The sequence below is a fragment of the Protopterus annectens genome, chromosome 12.part0 (genome assembly GCF_019279795.1).
Source record: "Protopterus annectens isolate FY-2018-M chromosome 12.part0, PAN1.0, whole genome shotgun sequence".
Lineage (NCBI taxonomy): Eukaryota > Metazoa > Chordata > Ceratodontiformes > Protopteridae > Protopterus > Protopterus annectens.
In genome coordinates, this window is record NC_056746.1 from 360561769 (window position 1) to 360579220 (window position 17452).

The window sequence follows — 17452 nt, forward strand, 5'->3', positions numbered from 1 at the left end:
AGCCAGCCAGGTGTTAACCACGGACACCTCGGATTACGCATGGGGAGCCCACTTGCAGGGAAAAGGTCTGCAAGGTTTTTGGACAGAGGATCATAAGCACCTACATATCAATTTAAAAGAGATGTTAGCTGTATAGAATGCCCTCTTGGCTTTCAGGGATCTCCTACAACCAGGACAACTACTGATACGGACAGACAACACCACAGTTATGTGGTACATAAACAAGCAAGGGGGTTCACACTCCTACCCCCTTTACAGACTAGCCATGACTCTATGGAACACAGCTCTAGCTTGCAAAGTGGATCTACAAGTTCAGTTCCTGCCAGGAAAACAAAATATTCTGGCAGACAGCCTGAGCAGGAACCTGTCAGACACACACGAGTGGATGCTAGACACCCAAATATTCAAGATGATTACAGAAGCCTGGGGCTGCCTGGACATAGATCTTTTTGCATCCCCCCTCAACCACCAGTTACAGATTTTTTGCACAAGAACATTTCACAAGCTAGCATGGAAAAGTGGATGCACTATCATTCACTTGGAGAAACCTCTCGGGGTATGCCTTTCCGCCACTACCTCTTCTTCCATGGGTGTTACTAAAGATCAAGCAGGACAAGCCCAAGATGATGATTTTACTGGCCCCAAATTGGCCTCGTCAAGTTTGGTACTCAACACTGATGAATCTATCACAGGAGCCACCTTGGATTTTACCTCAGATTCCAAATCTTTTGTCCCAACACCAGGGCCAGGTTCTGCACTCTCATGTCAAAACTCTCAGCCTGGCAGCCTGGCGAATTCAGGGTCTATGATTAATCCTACCCTTCCCAAACAGGTCATGGATGTCATCTTAGAAGCCAGACGGCCTAGCACTAGAAAATCTTATGTAGGTAAATGGAAGAGATTTTGCACCTGGATGCATGCTCAGGATTCGGATCCTCTCATTCCTTATATCTCACTGATTTTACTTTACCTGACAGACATGCTACATAAGGGTTTATCCTTCTCCTCCATAAAAATACATGCCTCAGCTATCTCTGCACATTACAATACAGATCCTCCAATCTTTTCGCATCCACTTCTGAAACAATATCTCAGAGGAGCAAAGAATTTAAGGCCCCCCTAGGACACCACCCATACCTGCCTGGGACCTCAACTATGTTCTGGAAAAACTCACTCTGCCTCCTTTTGAGCCTGCTGCCACATCTGATATTAAGTATTTATCATGGAAAACAGCTACCCTACTGGCTTTGACTTCAACCAGGAGAGTCTCGGAGTTACAAGCACTCATGGCTGTGGAACCTTATATTATTTTTCACCAAGATAGGGTGTCTTTAAGGACCAATCCTACTTTCATGCCTAAAGTAGTTTCCAAAGTGGCTTTAAATCAAACTGTTCACCTGCCAACTTTTTTCAATAATCCACAAAATAAGGGGGAAAGGATCTTGCATTCGTTGGATGTACACAGACACCTTCGTTTTTACCTGGACAGAACCAAGGATATCAGGAAAACAGAGCAACTGTTTGTTTCTTATGCAGCAAATTCCCAAGGCAAAGCTATTTCAAAACAGACCATTTCTAAATGGATTGCTCATGGAATCAGATTTTGTTACTCTCATCATGGAAAGCAAATCCCAGGAAAAATTAGGACTCACTCTACCAGAGCTGCTGCTACTTCAGCTGCCTTTCTCAGAGGAGTACCTACCAAGGATATTTTGGAAGCTGCAACTTGGAGTTCAGTGCATACTTTCTCTAAGCACTATAATTTCCCTCTTTACTCTAAGTCTAGGGCAGGCTTTGCTTCTGCAGTCTTGCAGGGCCTTCTAGCCACCCCTTCTACTCTATAACCACCACCCTTTACCTCAGCTTTGGGATTCATCCCTACAGTGATGACTGCAACAGTGAAACACGATGAATATAGTACAGTTGTGTACACTTACCATAAATGTAGATGTTCGAGTGTCTTCATTGTTGCAGTCTGGGTTACCCTCCATCCTGCCCCCTCTTATACTTTCATTAGTGTGGTTTCCTACTTCACCCTTCTTCTGAGGTGTATTTGCTACAGGGTATGGGGTTTGTTGTATGTTACAATTTTGTTTTACTATTAGCCTTCATTTTTGGGCACCTGACATCTGGGGCAAGAAAAACTGGAGAACATGGCGTCCGCTGGCAGCTTTGTACTCCTGGCGCTCTGACGTCAGGGAGCATGACTGAGCAGCCAACGCTGGACCCAAACTTTGGGATTCTGGCCGACCGAGGACTGCCTGCCAACAGGAAGAACCCCACAGTGATGACTGCAACAGTGAAGGCACTCTAACATCTACATTTATGGTAAGTGTACACAACTGTACTTTGCTTCACCACAACAGACCATTGATATCGGTGGGCTATTCCATTGCTCCTGGGTTGAACATTGATGCCTTTGCCAATGTACAGTTCAAAAGCATTTTCACTTTGCAAGCCCAGTTTAACTTTTTGAATGAAGTATAGGACTTCAGCAATTCCCATTTTTAAATGCTGAATGAGGTCCGGTGAAAATCTAGGTTTTGGACTTGTGCAAGGAGTAACTTCTCAGCTTAGTATGCTACTACCTGCCCTAAGTCCTTTTGTAATCTGGATCTTGCCAGTAAGTCTTTATAAATCTCCATGCAGGTTAGCAGATATGGCTTTTGGGGCTTTACCATACTTTGATGCTGTTTCAGATAATAAAATGTGACTGTTAGCTTTCATTTACTTTTGGACCGTATTGATATCTTATTCTTAAAATAAGGTGTTTCCAAGTACCTTTCCAGCAGTTTGTACTTTCATTACTTTCATCATAAACCTGTGGTTGTAAGAAGTGCATTTTAAAAATGTTATTTACTTATTCCCACAGATGTAGACTTGTAGTTCATGAAATTATCAATATTTTTGTCATTATATATGTATTCTTGTCCTTTCTGTGTGTTTGTCTTCCTTTCCTGCCATGCTTTCACTTGCTTGTTTGTTACTGGTGTGAATTTCTAAATTAAAAGTCTAGCATTTGGATGGAGGCTAAGCTCTGTGTGGAAATTAGCATGAGCTTTCTTTGTCTTTATTTGATCATTCTAGTTCCTTCCCTTTCTTGTTATAAGAGGTGGTTTTTTTTTGTTTTTTTTTTATGAAATGGACCAAGTAGCACGCTTAATGTTGGAAGAGTACAGAGGACTCCGGTTTTGTTTCTTCTGTAGCTGACTTTACATCCAGAATGGCAGTTGTTTACTGTAATCGTCATTTCATATGTCATTCTTGGCAGAAGAAAGCATAACTGTACCAGCTTCATTTGTATAGGTTGTAGTAAAGCGAGACTGCAATCAGAATGATAGAGCTAATAGTAATATTAGACCAACTAGTCAGCTTCACATTAGTCCCCCCTGCTAAATATTGCAGTAGCTGCATGTGTTGTATGTTCTAACTTGTGGCATTCAGCTACGTTTATAGCTTGCATTAAATCAACTGAAATTTGAGAAGGTCCTTCACATTGTCATTGGACATTTTTTTTAAGGAAAAAAACAGACATGGGCATGAAACCTCTTACAGCCTTTCTGATTTCATTCTTTTATTTTTTTTCTTCCACAGCAAATGGAGGCCCACAGTCCACATTCCAGCACATCCTTCCCAAAAGCAAACTGGCCAGGGACCTCAAAGTAGCTTATGACAGGTAAGCAAGTGACTGCATTACACTGCAGGGTGGCACCTCTCAGGCTGAACTTGTCATTTGGGTTATAGTTGTGCCTAACTGCAGTTGCAGCAAGTGGGGTATATACCCTGGTTGTAAACTTGTGCACACACACACACACACACACACACGCACACACACACACACACACACACACACACACACACACACACACATACATTTAGTTTAGGACTATGAAGACAATGCATACCCATATTCTCTCCAGCTGTTTAGTAATGCGCCTGCATCCCTTTCCAGTGTTTTTTTTTTTAAGCTGTCTTATGCTCCAAGTATTCCTAGCCTAGCAAATTTACGGACAGTCTTTGGAGTTTACCTGTTTATTTTTGTTAGACATATATTTGTGAAAATTGTTATCGGTGTAAGCCGTAGTTATAATTTCATGGCATCTTGCTGAGCTCCATGAGAACCACCCTTGAATAAATGTGTTTTATTTTGTATATTAAAATGCAAGTATTGCTTTGAGGAGGACTTTGCCAGCAACTAATGCAGTCAACAGTAATCCACAAAACTGCTGGACCACACAGAAAACATACTGGCAAACTGTTGTAGAGTTTGCCCAGCCCTTTTTAATTTGGCTGATTGCATATAGGTAGTCACCCCAAGTATTCTACTCTGGCCTTGATCTTTCATGGAAAACTGCTGTCCGCATTAATCTTTTGCAGTTTTCTGTGATTCTTTCAATTCAGTTCAAACTTAATTCTTATGTTAGGTAATTTATTTCCATCAAGTGAACAAAAAATATCAGGTATCCCTTTGTTTAACATATTTAAGGAAGAATTGTGGTTTAGCCTTCCTTTTTTGTTCAGGAGTTGAACGCTACTTTTTTTTGCATTACTCTGAGATGACCATCTAAGACTGCTGGCACTAGATCATCCTATGGTGTTGTGTGACATCAGAGGTAGTGTTGACTGAAATAAAAAGCAGTAGGTTAAAATAACTGAATTTATTTTTGACTGCAAAGGCATTTCATTGAAAACAACCTTCAACAATATACCACACAACCATCTGAAGATATCTGTTCTGGTTCAGGGCTTCCCCATATCAGAACAAGTAAATATTATAGTGGTGGACATTAGGGTGATGACCTTCAGGAAGAGGTGTCCATCAATTTGGTCTGATCCAGTCTCCAATACCAGAATTGATATTTTCCCCTACGTACTTTTCCTGTCCCACTTAACTTGGAGTGACTTGGAATTTCTGCTGCATCCTTCTACCAACATGTAACTGTAGCATTTAAACTATGCCGAATCTGTACAAACAAATTCCTACCCACCACCCGTTCTGGGAGGTCTGTCCTTTTTATCCCTCCTCCCTAATTCTTGACCTATCCTGCAGCAGCTAGATTCATTTCTGAACCATGGTTTGCAGTTACATGGACAACCTGCCCCTGCACCGGCAGAATAGACTTTATTGTCCACTACTTTAATCTCTGCCTTGTTGCCACTACATTGGTTTGGTCGTAAGTGACAAGCTCCATAACCATGCATTCAGAGTACAGAGTGTTGGTTGTGTCTTTGGAGGCTGTCTTTGGTGGGTCAGTAACTGGACTCTTTTTTCATTTTGCATCCTAAATGTCTGTGCTGGGGAAGGGTGGGCAGCTGCTGTGGACATGCTGTATAACTTCACTTGCAGACTACATTAGAGCCTAGTTTTCTAGCCACCAGTTCTTTGTGCCATTCGCTCAGTTCAGATCTTGACCCTGACACTTGCCGTTGAAAAGATCCTACATTTGATGCCAGGTTAAAGGCATACAAAATGTCTCTGTAGCTGTCATTTTACTAACCAAGACCCTCACCAGCATTGTTTTTACTGTCTTGGAGAGAAGCAGGTTGTGAAGCACTGCCATATGTGTTTCATTGTCATCCCTGCCATCTACTGGCTACAGAGTGAGAAACTCCTGGCCGCCTTTGGATTAGGATCACCATCACAAGGATAGAAGCTTGGGGTAGGCTACAGCTTAAGTTACTTGGAGAGTACCCTTATGGATTCTGTAAGCTGTGAGCTTATCCACAGCTATTGAGGGATCAAGCTCATGCCCATTGTCCACTTCATCAGATGACAGGGGACCTGATGGATCCATGTCACTAGAAACCATGGGAGGCACGGCAGAACCTTGGTTTTATTGGCTAGTTCTTGAGATCAACCATTATGATTCTTCAAAAGTGGTCCTACGAGTCATTCAGCCACATGTCAGCAAAGACTGAGGTCTCCCTTACTGGAGTGTAGCCCCTGTGCCTAGCAGGGTCTGTTGTCCGTATTTCAGAATGGCTACCAGTTTGTCCTCTACCAGGGCTGTAGCAGAGAGCCCAGACATCAAGCAGATGTTCATTGAGTGGTGGGAGTTTGATTCATGGGTACAGATCCACATTCTTTAGAAATTTAGCCTGATGCCAGCACTAGTTCAGCTTCCATGCAAGCTATGCCTGCATTCCACCACCTTTATCTGTTGTGCTGCCAGGCACTAGTCTAGTGCATGCATGTTGCACACTGCCCCCCACACAGCCTCACCCTGGAGCTGAGGGGTAGATGCGGACTTACCCGATGGCTGTTGAAGATCCCGATCCAGAGGCCATTGTCTATGAGATGGACAAGGAAAATGATTAGTCCTTCCTAATAACTCCTCTTTTGGAAAGGTCTATAGGATCATGCAGTCTTCTGTGGATTGGTTTTTAGCTTGTTTTCCTTTTCCCAAAAACATCTGAATGCACATCCAGGGAAGATGAATGAGGAACTTTAGGTTTCATTTAGCTGTGGTGCTGGCAATAAAGAATAACATTTTTGCTGCCCAGATGTTTGGGGATGTATACACCCTTTATAGAATCCTGGCTGAATAAACAGAGCCCTTTAACACGCCTCCCTGGTGTACTTCCCTTGTAGTCTGTTTAGTATGTCATAGGTCCTGGACACCACAGCCTTTTGCTAGTGCCAAAGAAATAGTATAAAGCTGTGGGCAGATGCAGTAAAAGAGTGTACTCTCCTGCCATGTTGAAGCTCCGGACTGTCAACAGTTGCTCCTACGTATCCAAATTGCAGTTGTCTTTTGTCAATCAGTGCCTGCAAAAACTTTCCAAACTTTATTCTGGGTTCAAAAAGGAGGTGGCAAAGACTCTCAGTATGGCTTCCAGTAACGGCTTCTATGTGGCCCACATCAGTTTTGATTGTACTAACACTGTACCAGGTTTGCAGGCTCAAAGATTGCCTGTGCATGAAGGTGTAGTTGAGGCTGTCCTTTAAGAGGAGCTCAGGAGCAGTATTTTGGATGCCCATTTTGGGCAAAGTTCTCTTTACCCCTACTTCATTTTCTAAACCTAGCCAACCCCAAAAGAGAAAAAAACTTATTGCAGACAAAGGAAGGGGGGTGATCTTATCCCATTATCTTGGATCCTCAACCATGCAGTCTGTTTCATCCAAGATTACTCCACAAGGCCAGTGGCAGCTCTTCTGACTGTGGCCTGGAACTACCTGTTTGAGGACGGGGTCTCTGACTGCTCCTCAGTTTAGAAATCCATCATTAGGAATCAGTATTTTTTAACATGGTGTTGGTTGGCCAAATCTTAATGCTGCTAGGTAGAGCTCCACTGAGTGATCAGTCCCACTTAGCATTAATTTTGGATCAAGGCTGCATCTTATTCAAAGGAAAGGTGAGGCTGTAGTCCCACATCGTTCTAGTTTAGAAGGGAATACATTGCTTTCAGCCCCAGCCCTCAGTATTTTTAACCAGTGCTTCTAGTACGTCTGGTTCAATATGGTGACCCTCCAGGGCATCATACCACTTTATAATAGAGCAGCTGAACTGGTCATTGACTATGATGGATACCTTTTGTATTTAACAGTGTTTCATGTCCAAACAAAATAGCCTTCTATTTTACTGTGGGTAGGCTTCCTTTTCAAGTATTAGTGCTTGGACTTTTTCAACACCCAGAGTATTCAGCAAATTCTTGGTGGGTGAAGCTTGACATGGTAAGGGTCTGTCTGTGCCCCTTTAACTGTTGGTGCTTATTTTAACTATACATCTGATGTCATTTTCATTTGTTCCTCAACAGATGGATTCGGATCTGATCCAGCCACTTTTTCCAGCTCGTGGAACACTGAAACTCTTGAGCTCCTCCCTTACCCAGAACGCACTAGTCCCCCAACATACCTCAGTTCTTGTTTGCTGCCTTCGTGTACAGACGTTGTCACTGCAGACTCTAGGGTCGTGGTGTTTGCGAGTGTATTTCTTTATTTACTTTTCTCTTAAGAACCTTTACTTTAAAATTACATATTCTCCCTTCTCTGTTACACTGTAGTTGTGTAATTCTTTGCTACCATAGTTGGTAATCTTTTCCCTTTTTTTGCACTTATAAGTACACCTTTGAATTACCATCATTGGTAATACTTCTTTCTTATCTTTTTTTTTTCTTACACTAGTAAAAAAAGTCTTTCTCTAAGTCCTTTTCCCTTTAAATTAGACAATGGCCAATAAACCTTCTGGTTTTAAAAAGTGTATGGCTTGCACCCATAAAATACCTCTTTCTGATCCCCACTCTGTGTGTGTATATTGTCTAGGCCCTGCACATTTAGACTCTGTTTGCAACATATGTAAAACATTCAACCCTAGGACTTTACTTGATCGCAAAAATAAATTGATCTTGAGATGGAGTTATTTCCTTCTAAATCTTCCAAGGCATCATCTGGGAATGAAACCCCTAAAAAAATCAGAGAAAAAAGTGGCTAAGAAGCATTCCTGGGATCCTACAAGTTCCTCATTTCTGGGCTTAGAACTGCCTCAAAAGGTTATGAAACCTTCAGGTCCGACCCCTTCGGATCCCAAGACAAAATCAGATAAATCACCATTGATCATATCTCCTCTGCTTTTGGATTTGGTGTCCACCCTTATCCTTTCCTGGGCAGGTCTCCCAAGCATCACCACTCTAAAGCACCATCCGTAGCATCTTCCATTTATTCCTCTAGAAGTCTGACCAAGGTCAATGTGAACAGGATGATGAGGAAGTTTCTTTCAATGCAAATTTAAATGGGCGTTCTCCCAGCTCTGACCCCATCGGGTCCAAAGATCTTTGTGAGTAGTACCATAGGTTCATAGGCATTTACTAGGCTAACAACTGCAAGGACCTTTTTAAGCCTAGTCATGCATTCCAAATATCTGACAAGTTCTAGTACCCTTGATAAGTATAAGCAGGGGCTTTGGGAGATGAAACATTTACAAGCAGGGACCTGGGAGATGAACAATGTACAGGCTGCCTGTGTCCATTAGAGAGAGAGCTGCCAAACCAGGAAGGAATTTCCTGTTCCCTATCCAGTTGTTCAGGTTACACCTTCTCCGATTCAACCTTTGGTTTTGGATCAGTTGAATCTGGATATCCTGGAACTGTCTGCATTGGAACCGAAGATCACGGTATCTTCATCTCTGGTGGCATCTCTGAGAGACCGACTCTGAGCACTTTGGGGCCAAAGTGTCGACACTGGATATTAGTTGTTGGAATCGACTCCAAAGTTATTTGAGCCATGTCTGTCCCTCGGAGCTTCGGCACTGAACAGCTCTACTCTACTCTGACTCCTTCCTCGAGTGGTTTGCCTATGGGTTAAGGGAGGTGACATCCCAGAATCATGTCTTCTTGCAGCCATCTGTGTCTTTCTCTCTTAGGCATTCTGCTTTCAAGGTAGTAGAGAGAGCTTTCTCTGCTCCTAGAGAAAGGATGTTTCCACCCTCCTTGGCTCCTACTTCCCAGTCCCAGTTGTCTTTGCATCTTGAGCCTCAACTGCTTGCGCCACAGGGACAGTTAGCCCAGATAAGTCACCAGGATACTCAGCAGGTTATATTGATCTCTTCTGATACTTCTCTGGAACATCCCACAGAAGAAGCACCTTGGAAGAAAAAATCCAAGTGGAGGCACTTAGTCTCCTCTCAAGAGTCTGTGACAGAGGATACTGACTTAAGTACGGAGGAAGGGTCCCCAAGATCACCCCCAGATGATGTCTCCTTTGGAGACATTCTAGAAATTTTCAAGCAAAGAGGTAGAATGTCTACTGACAACCCTTCCCAAGAGCAATTGGTATTCTTGGATGCTTTTGGAGCTGGCTTGTCTACCTCCTGGGTGACTCCACCCACCGATGAGCTCATTGATTTAATCTCTAAACGAGTGTAGGAGAAACCTGATTCTATTGAATCAATCCCCAAGAGACCATACAGGATCCTGGCCCCACCTCAGGACAGGGAATTTTGGAGCAAGGCAGTACCAGTTGATGCCATGGTCATAGAGGTGGCCACAAAGAAGGAAGTAGCAGATCAAAGTTCCTCTGTCCAACTCACTAACAGGGTGTCTAGGAGTTGGACAGATTTGGGAAGTGTGTATATGCTTCAGTGATATTTGCACTTCAATCACTGAATTATTTGGCACACTTCACTAGACTCCATAGGAGTTTCATTAAAGAAGTTATCAAATCCCTCTCTGGGACCATTATTTCTGAGACAGAGAGCTCAATTGCCTCACAGGTGGCTTCCCTACAGTCTATTTCAAACTCATTCATGAGGCTCATGTCCCATGCAGCTGAAGGTGCCTCAGGGGCGGCAGGTTCAGGCATTTCCATTAGGAGACATGCCTGGATGCACCTGTGTGGTTTTGCGAAGCCCTTTCAAGTCTTCCTTTGTCAATGCTCCTTTTGACAGAAGTTCTTTATTTCGCCCCAATGTAAAAGACACACTATCCAGGTGTTAGCAAGAAGGTAAAATCCTGTCTGCTGTGGGCATATGTTTTTCGACCCCTCAAAGGACCTTTTCTAGGAATCAATGAGATGGTCAAAAAATGTGGTTCAGAAAGTCCCAGGGTCCCTTCTAATATCCATGTGGAGATAGTTCCCCAGAGGCAGCGGGGTGAATTCTAATGGAAGATGCAACCCACATGGCAGAGGTGGTCTGCAGAACTAGGGATCTAGAGATACATTCACTGACAGATCATATCAGTGCTCCTGAAAGGAGGCCCGATTGTCCACCTCTGGAGGCAGTCTGGGGGGGGGGGGTCATTAATCGCTGCACCAGCGAATGCGGCTAGGAGTTAAAGAAGATTCATGGGTGTAGAAAATTATTGCCAGACATTATGTAATACCCTTTTCCTTACCACCCCCTTTGACAGTAAACAAAATTGCCGATGTTCCACCTAATCAGACAGAAGCAGCAGCATTTGAAATAAATTGCTAGAAAAAAAGAATCATCCAAGAGGTCCCACAGAGTAGAGAGAGTCCGGCACTTACTCATGATTCTTTTTAGTGCTGAAGAAAACAGGGGACTTGAGACCAGTTTCGGATGTCAGTATTCTGAACAATCAGTTCAGTACACCAGGCTCTGGATGATCACAATTCAGCCCATTCTTCCCTTTCTGCACAAGGACGATTGGATGTGCTCGATAGAACTTCAGGATCTGTACTATCATATCAAAATGAGCAGGTACTCCAGGAGAAACCTGCACTTCCAGCTGGGAGCAGTCATTACCAATTCAGAGTTCTACCCTTTGGTCTCACCACAACCCCCTGAGTGTTCGCCAAATGTATGGCAGTAGTAGCAGCTCTTTTGGGGCTGCAGGGATTTTGGGTGTTTCCATAGTTGGATGACTGGCCCATAACCTCTCTCATCAGGCATCATCTGATCAAAGCATGAGACTATGTACTCCAGTTATGCTTTCACTTGGAAATTACCATCAGTTACAAGAAAACTCAGCTCAAACCAACTCAAATATTAGAGTTCATTGGAGCCTTGTTCAAAACAGTATCTGTGACAGCCTCTCTCCCTCTATCAAGGATTCAATTCCTGGTCAAAAAGATCATTCAGAGTTCTTCACTTTCAGCTCAACTGATCTTTCAAGCACTGGGGTCATTGTTTACTATGATAGTTGTGGTTCCACAAGCAAGATCACCTCACTAAAAGAATCACAGGCCTAAAGCAGATGCCCTACGCTGACCGCCTTAAAAAACTCCAGCTATACTCATATCGTCTACTCAGAGGCGATCTCTGCTTAACATACAAGGTCATGTCAAACCCAGAGCTGTTGGACATGCTACACTTAAAGAAATCCCATTCCCTCAGAGCTACATGCTCCAGGGATCTAAACCTTGTCATCACAATAAACAAAACATGCTGGAGGGATAGGTTCCTGACCCAGAGACTCCCCAGACTCTGGAATAGATTGCCCATGCATGTCAAGCAGAGTGCCTCTTTGGACCTCTTCAAGAGGAACCTTGACGATTGGATGGGAGAAAGGAAATTCACCCCAGGGATCACGTCAGTCACCCTGCTAGACAGGGGTCCAGGAAAGTAAATAATGTGGGAAGAAATAGCCAGGGAATTGTTATGGCTAGGCTTGTATAGGCCCTAGGGCTGATAGCCTAGTACCAACCTATGAACCTAAGAAGTCTTCAGTGGACCCTAGCAATTCCGTGATCCTTTTTTCACCAATGTTTATCCACCCCAATTTTTTTCACCAATGTTTATCCACCCAAATTCTTGTGTGTGGAGACGTGCGTGAATGGGCGTACCTTCGTTGAAGGTTGTGCATCAGGGCCGGCAACTCAGCACGTAAAAATCTACTGCCAATCATTAGCGGACCAGAGTTCCGCTGTGGTGACCCCTAACTGGGAAAGGCCGAAAGACACAACAGCAAGTTTATCCACCCAAATCAAGATAACTCAGGCCTGAAAAACATACCTCCTATGGTGGATATACTCTTATCAGATAATGCAAGGTCATCCTTTTATTCTGTCTCAGCCCAAGGCCATAGTTACCATGGACACTACCCAGATTGGGGGGGGGGGGGGGCATTTCTTGGGAAAGCCAGTTCAAGGCACATGGTCCCCCGAAAAGTCCAGTATACGTATAAATGTCCTGGAGATGAGAGCTATCCTCTTAGCATTGCAGGAGTTTCAAGACTTTCTTCCATCTGGAACTATTGCAATTCATCAGATGAATAATATGTCAGTGGTCTGGTACATCACTAGCAAGGAGGAACCAAATCTTACCCTCTGTGTTGAGAAGCTATGAGAATGTGGCAATGGGTGATGTCATCCAGTCGGTTTCCGACAGCAACACACATTCCAGGGAAATGCAAAGATAGCAGACAAGTTAAGCAGGTCTGTTCTAATGTCTCATGAGTGGCCACTCAGCTTGAAAGTTTCAGAAAAGATTTTCTGTTTATCGGGTCAGCCTTGCTACAACCTCTTTCCATCTCCCGTCAACAACAAATGTCGGAGGTCCTTTGCCCTGATCCCCCCACAGGGGGAATCACTGAGGGACACTCTTCTCCACAACTGGCTCCCAAGTCTCCTCTATACCTACCCCCAGTACCCCTAATCCCCAAATTTCTTCAGAAAGCATCTTGATTGAAGAGCACAGTTATCGTCATTGCCCCTTATTAGTCTTGTCAGATGTGGCCCTCCATGAATTCTGGATCCAGTTCCAGTCCTTCTGTCTCACCCAACAGACATGCTACAGCTGGACATTCTAGGCCTAAAGTTGACCGCATGGTTTCTCCACTTCCGTTGATAGACAGCCCAGGCTTCTCCTGTCCACCACATTATTTTATCCTCCCACAAAGCTTACACTAGAAAACTTTACAGAAGTAAATGGAAAAGATTTGTTTTTTGGGTGCAGCAAAAATACATCGATCCTTTCTTAGCACTGGTCCCTAAAGTTCTTGAATTTTTTTGTTGCAATTTTCAGTGAAGGTGCTAGTTCCTCTACTGTTAAAGTACAAATAGCTGCCATTTCCAGTTTTCATATAGGAGTAAATAATTCATCTTTAGCATCTTCCAAACTTTGTAAAGCCTTTCTAAGGGGAACCTTTCTTCTTAGACCCCAGTAAAAGATCCCACTCCTCCGTGAGATTTAAATGTTTTGCAATCATTGACACAATCTCCTTTTGAACCATCAACTAAGTGTGAACTAAAACTTTTGACCTGGAAAACTTGTCTTTTTAGAGGCCATTACCTCTGCTAGAAGAGTTTCAGAACTACAAGCCCCATCTTCCAAGCCTCCTTATTTGATTTTTAATAAGGCTAGGGTATACTTATGAACCAACCCTTTCTTTCTTCCTAAGGTGGTGTCAGAATTCAACATTTGTCAGGTTATCAACCTTCAAGTTTCCTTTCCAAATTTCCCGAATAAAGGAGAGTATGTGTTACACTTTTTGGATGTTATACTTATGAACCAACCCCTTCTTTCTTCCTAAGGTGGTGTCAGAATTCAACATTTGTCAGGTTATCAGCATTCCAGTTTTCTTTCCAAATTTCCTGAATAAAGGAGAGTATATGTTACACTTTTTGGATGTTCACAGACAATTATGCTTTTATCTACAAAGAAACAAAAATTTGAGGAAATCAGAGCAGTTCTTTCTTTCTTTTTAAGAATCAAAATTAGGCAAACCAGTTTCTAAAGTGACCTTAGCTAAATGACTAACTGATTGTATTACCTTTGTTTACGAAAAATTGTTTGTCTTTACCAAAACCACCAAAAGCTAATTCCACCAGGTCTGTGACAGCTTCTTCAGCCTTTTTATCTAGATCTTCATTGAATAATATTTGTGAAGCTGCATCTTGGACTAGTCCTTATACATCTGGTCTCTAGGGAAAGAGCAGCCTTTGGCTGAGTGGTGCTCAGGAATGTCCTTCCTTAGAGTCCTCCCGGGATTTAGGTAGCTGGCAACTCTGTCCCATTTGTTGAGGAACGAATGAAAACGACACCATTGGATAAAAAGGTTATGTACTCACTATAACGTTTGTGTTGTCCATTTTCATTATTCCTTAACTGCCTTCCCTCCAGCCTCCTACCATTTGATTTTTGGAAGAATTGAAACATGCTGAAGGAAATGGTCTTCTTTTATTTGAGCTCCAGATGCTGTTACATCATCATCTTTCATGTTGTTCAGTTTTAAAGGACAGCAAACAAAATCTGAGGTATGTCAGGGGACTAGTGCATTTTGGGTAAGGGAAGAGCTCGAGAGTTTCAGTATTCCACGAGCTGGAAAACATGACCAAGTTGGATCCAGACGTATTTGCTGAGGAAGAATAAAAATGGGCAACACAGATAGAAAGTTATGGTGAATACATAACTTTTTTAACTGCTAAACAGATCAACATCTTTTAACACACAACCCCAAACTAACGTAATTAAAAATAACAGCAGCAACACAAGTGAAAGAAACACAAGAAGAAATCAAACCATCTTGCACATATTTGACAGTTATTGCAGGTCTCCGTCCACAAAAATAACATTTCACTTCCATAATGATTGTTCTTAATTTTGCAACATTTTCTTTGGATCTTCTCTGTCTTACTTTGCTGTGTTATTTGCACCTTGATTTCCAAGTATATATTTAGCAAAACATTGTTAAAATTTGCCCGCAAAGAATATAGTGAAACACAATGGAAACTGTATGAGCAACAAAAAATAAAAAAATGGAAGATCTAGCAGTTGCTCCACTTACTACTGATTTTGCAAAGTTAATTGTCACCTGTGTTTCACTCAAGTTGGTTCTTGTATTGCATCCAGGGATACCGTTTTCTCAGAAACATTTGTCATTGGTTTCTAGCTATATACCACTCCTTCACATCCATCAGCCTTGTTAATATTGTCCGTAGCTCACTTACATGAGGTACTTCTCTAGTTTTCCTATGCATGTTTGTACTTTTTTGGTTGACAGTAATATTGAAAAAGTGGACACTAGGCATGTTTATTGAGCTTCTGGTCTTGCACTGTACCTACAAAATATAGTTATTTTTTAAATTTTAGTTATTCCCCTAGAACCTCATCTATTATTTGTTTTGGCTCATACTTAAAATACTTGCAAACTGGGGAGAGCCACAAACGTGACCATTCCCATACCTGCCCAGTGCCTTGCTTCCAACCAATTGTAGCTACATCTGGGAATGTTCTTAGTAACTAAGCCAGCATTTAAAAGTTGTAAAAAGCACTTCCTAGCAAAATCTTGAATATAGATTCTTTAGCTCTTATCTTTCACATTGTGGAAATGTATACCCTTCTCTTAATTGAGGTTTCTGTATTCAACAGCCTTTCACATCCAATTTTTATTTTAACCAACACTGATCTCAAAATTTAGAGTCCTTTAAAAGAATTGGTGGTTAGGCCCCATGCAGTCAAATTCTCAGAAATTAGTCATCTCAGGTACAGGATCTAGGTGCATACTATACCACTTTAGTCCACTAAAACATAATAACTGAATTGCAGTTTTTGTGGTAACTGAAGCTTAATTTGAGCTTCCTGCCAAGCTAATGCACAGTCTCTGGTAACTATATGATACCAGTTCATGTGCCCTTTTAAGTATTTACATCTCCACAACATAGATTGCACCTGACAGTCTGGCTGCTGTTGACCTAGGGAGTTTTTGATCCTGCAGACCATCATCTTCTCCTTAGCAAACTTTATGAATCTTGTTTGTTTTCCTGCAGGTACAGTTAACTGGCTGAAGGACTATTTATTCAACCAATGTATCTCTGATAACTATGTTTGCACATTGCATTCCCAATCCTTTTTTTATCTGGAATCCCTCAACATAGTACCTTTTCAGCAAAATTCTTCCTGCTGATATTCCCTCTGTAAAAATCATACTTGATGCCCTTAACCTCATCATTCCTAAAGAAGGCCATGCTACGGACCAAATCCAAAATTGCCACAAGAGCAGTTTCATGATTTTTTTATTCCCCTTAGCACATTATTATTACTGTCCCAGCGTCCCATGTCCGTGCTTGATCTGCTAGCTATTCTCCTGCCTTCCCTCGGACTTGCTCCAGAACTGCTGGGGGCTGGGGCCAGTGTTAGATCCTAAGGGCATCCCAGGGGTTTGGCCATCTTTACTTCCATCCGGGGGTTCTTTTATATGCTGTACCCACCTCCCTTTCCCCATCCTCCTGTCTCATCAACCAAGTCCAAGGGTGACTTCCCTCAATGGATCATTCCTTTCCTTATGGAGCATCATTTATGAAGGCCCTCCTATACAGGATGCCCATTCCCATCCCACCCTACTACACTGTCAGACAACTGAGATGCTAATTGAACCTGGTTCAGCAGGGCCATAGTTAGGGCTTTATTCCACTATGGCATGGAGTGGCCACAAGAGCAATTTCACTACCACTGTTGATGGTTACATTATTGCAGACTTATCAGAAATGCTTGCAAAGCTATAATTTCTTCTTAGTGACCCTATTAAATCTTACAATGAAGAGTTGTTATTTTTGTTGGAAAAGGGTGAACGTTTAGGGTTTTTTACACAAGCTGATGTTAATAAAATGTATATAAAAAACCCCACTACACCCATTTTATATGCGTTACCAAAAATCCACAAGAACTTAGTAGAACCCCCTGGTAGACCTATAGTATCAGGGGTAGGTTCTTTTTTGATAATGTGAATATATTTTTGGATTTTCAACTTAAGGCATATTTAAATAGGGTAATCGCTCATATTTCCAACACACAAGATCTCATTAGTGAGATATCAAAAATTTATTGGAATTATGAATATTATTGGGTCACTATTGACGTAAAGTCCTTATATACCAACATTGTTACTAAATGGGGGCTTGAATCAATATTTAATATGTTAGGTGAGGGACCTAGAACCAGCTTTCTAATTAGTTTATTGGAATTTTGTTTGACTCATAGTTATTTCCTGTTCAATAAAGAATACTTTTTACAAGTGAAGGGAACTGCAATGGGTGCAGCTTATGCACCATCTTATG

The 17452-nt window shown here is 42.2% G+C and overlaps 1 protein-coding gene across 5 annotated transcripts in view; it reads left to right on the top strand.

The window, feature by feature from the left end:
* NPRL3 (NPR3 like, GATOR1 complex subunit) overlaps positions 1–17452 on the top strand; it is a 1033612-nt gene that overhangs the window by 298593 nt on the left and 717567 nt on the right. For all 5 annotated transcript variants that reach the window (XM_044089441.1, XM_044089439.1, XM_044089442.1 and 2 more), the window contains one exon: positions 3595–3676. In XM_044089441.1, coding sequence (XP_043945376.1) covers positions 3595–3676 — 82 coding nt within the window. The remainder of the gene's footprint in view (positions 1–3594; positions 3677–17452) is intronic.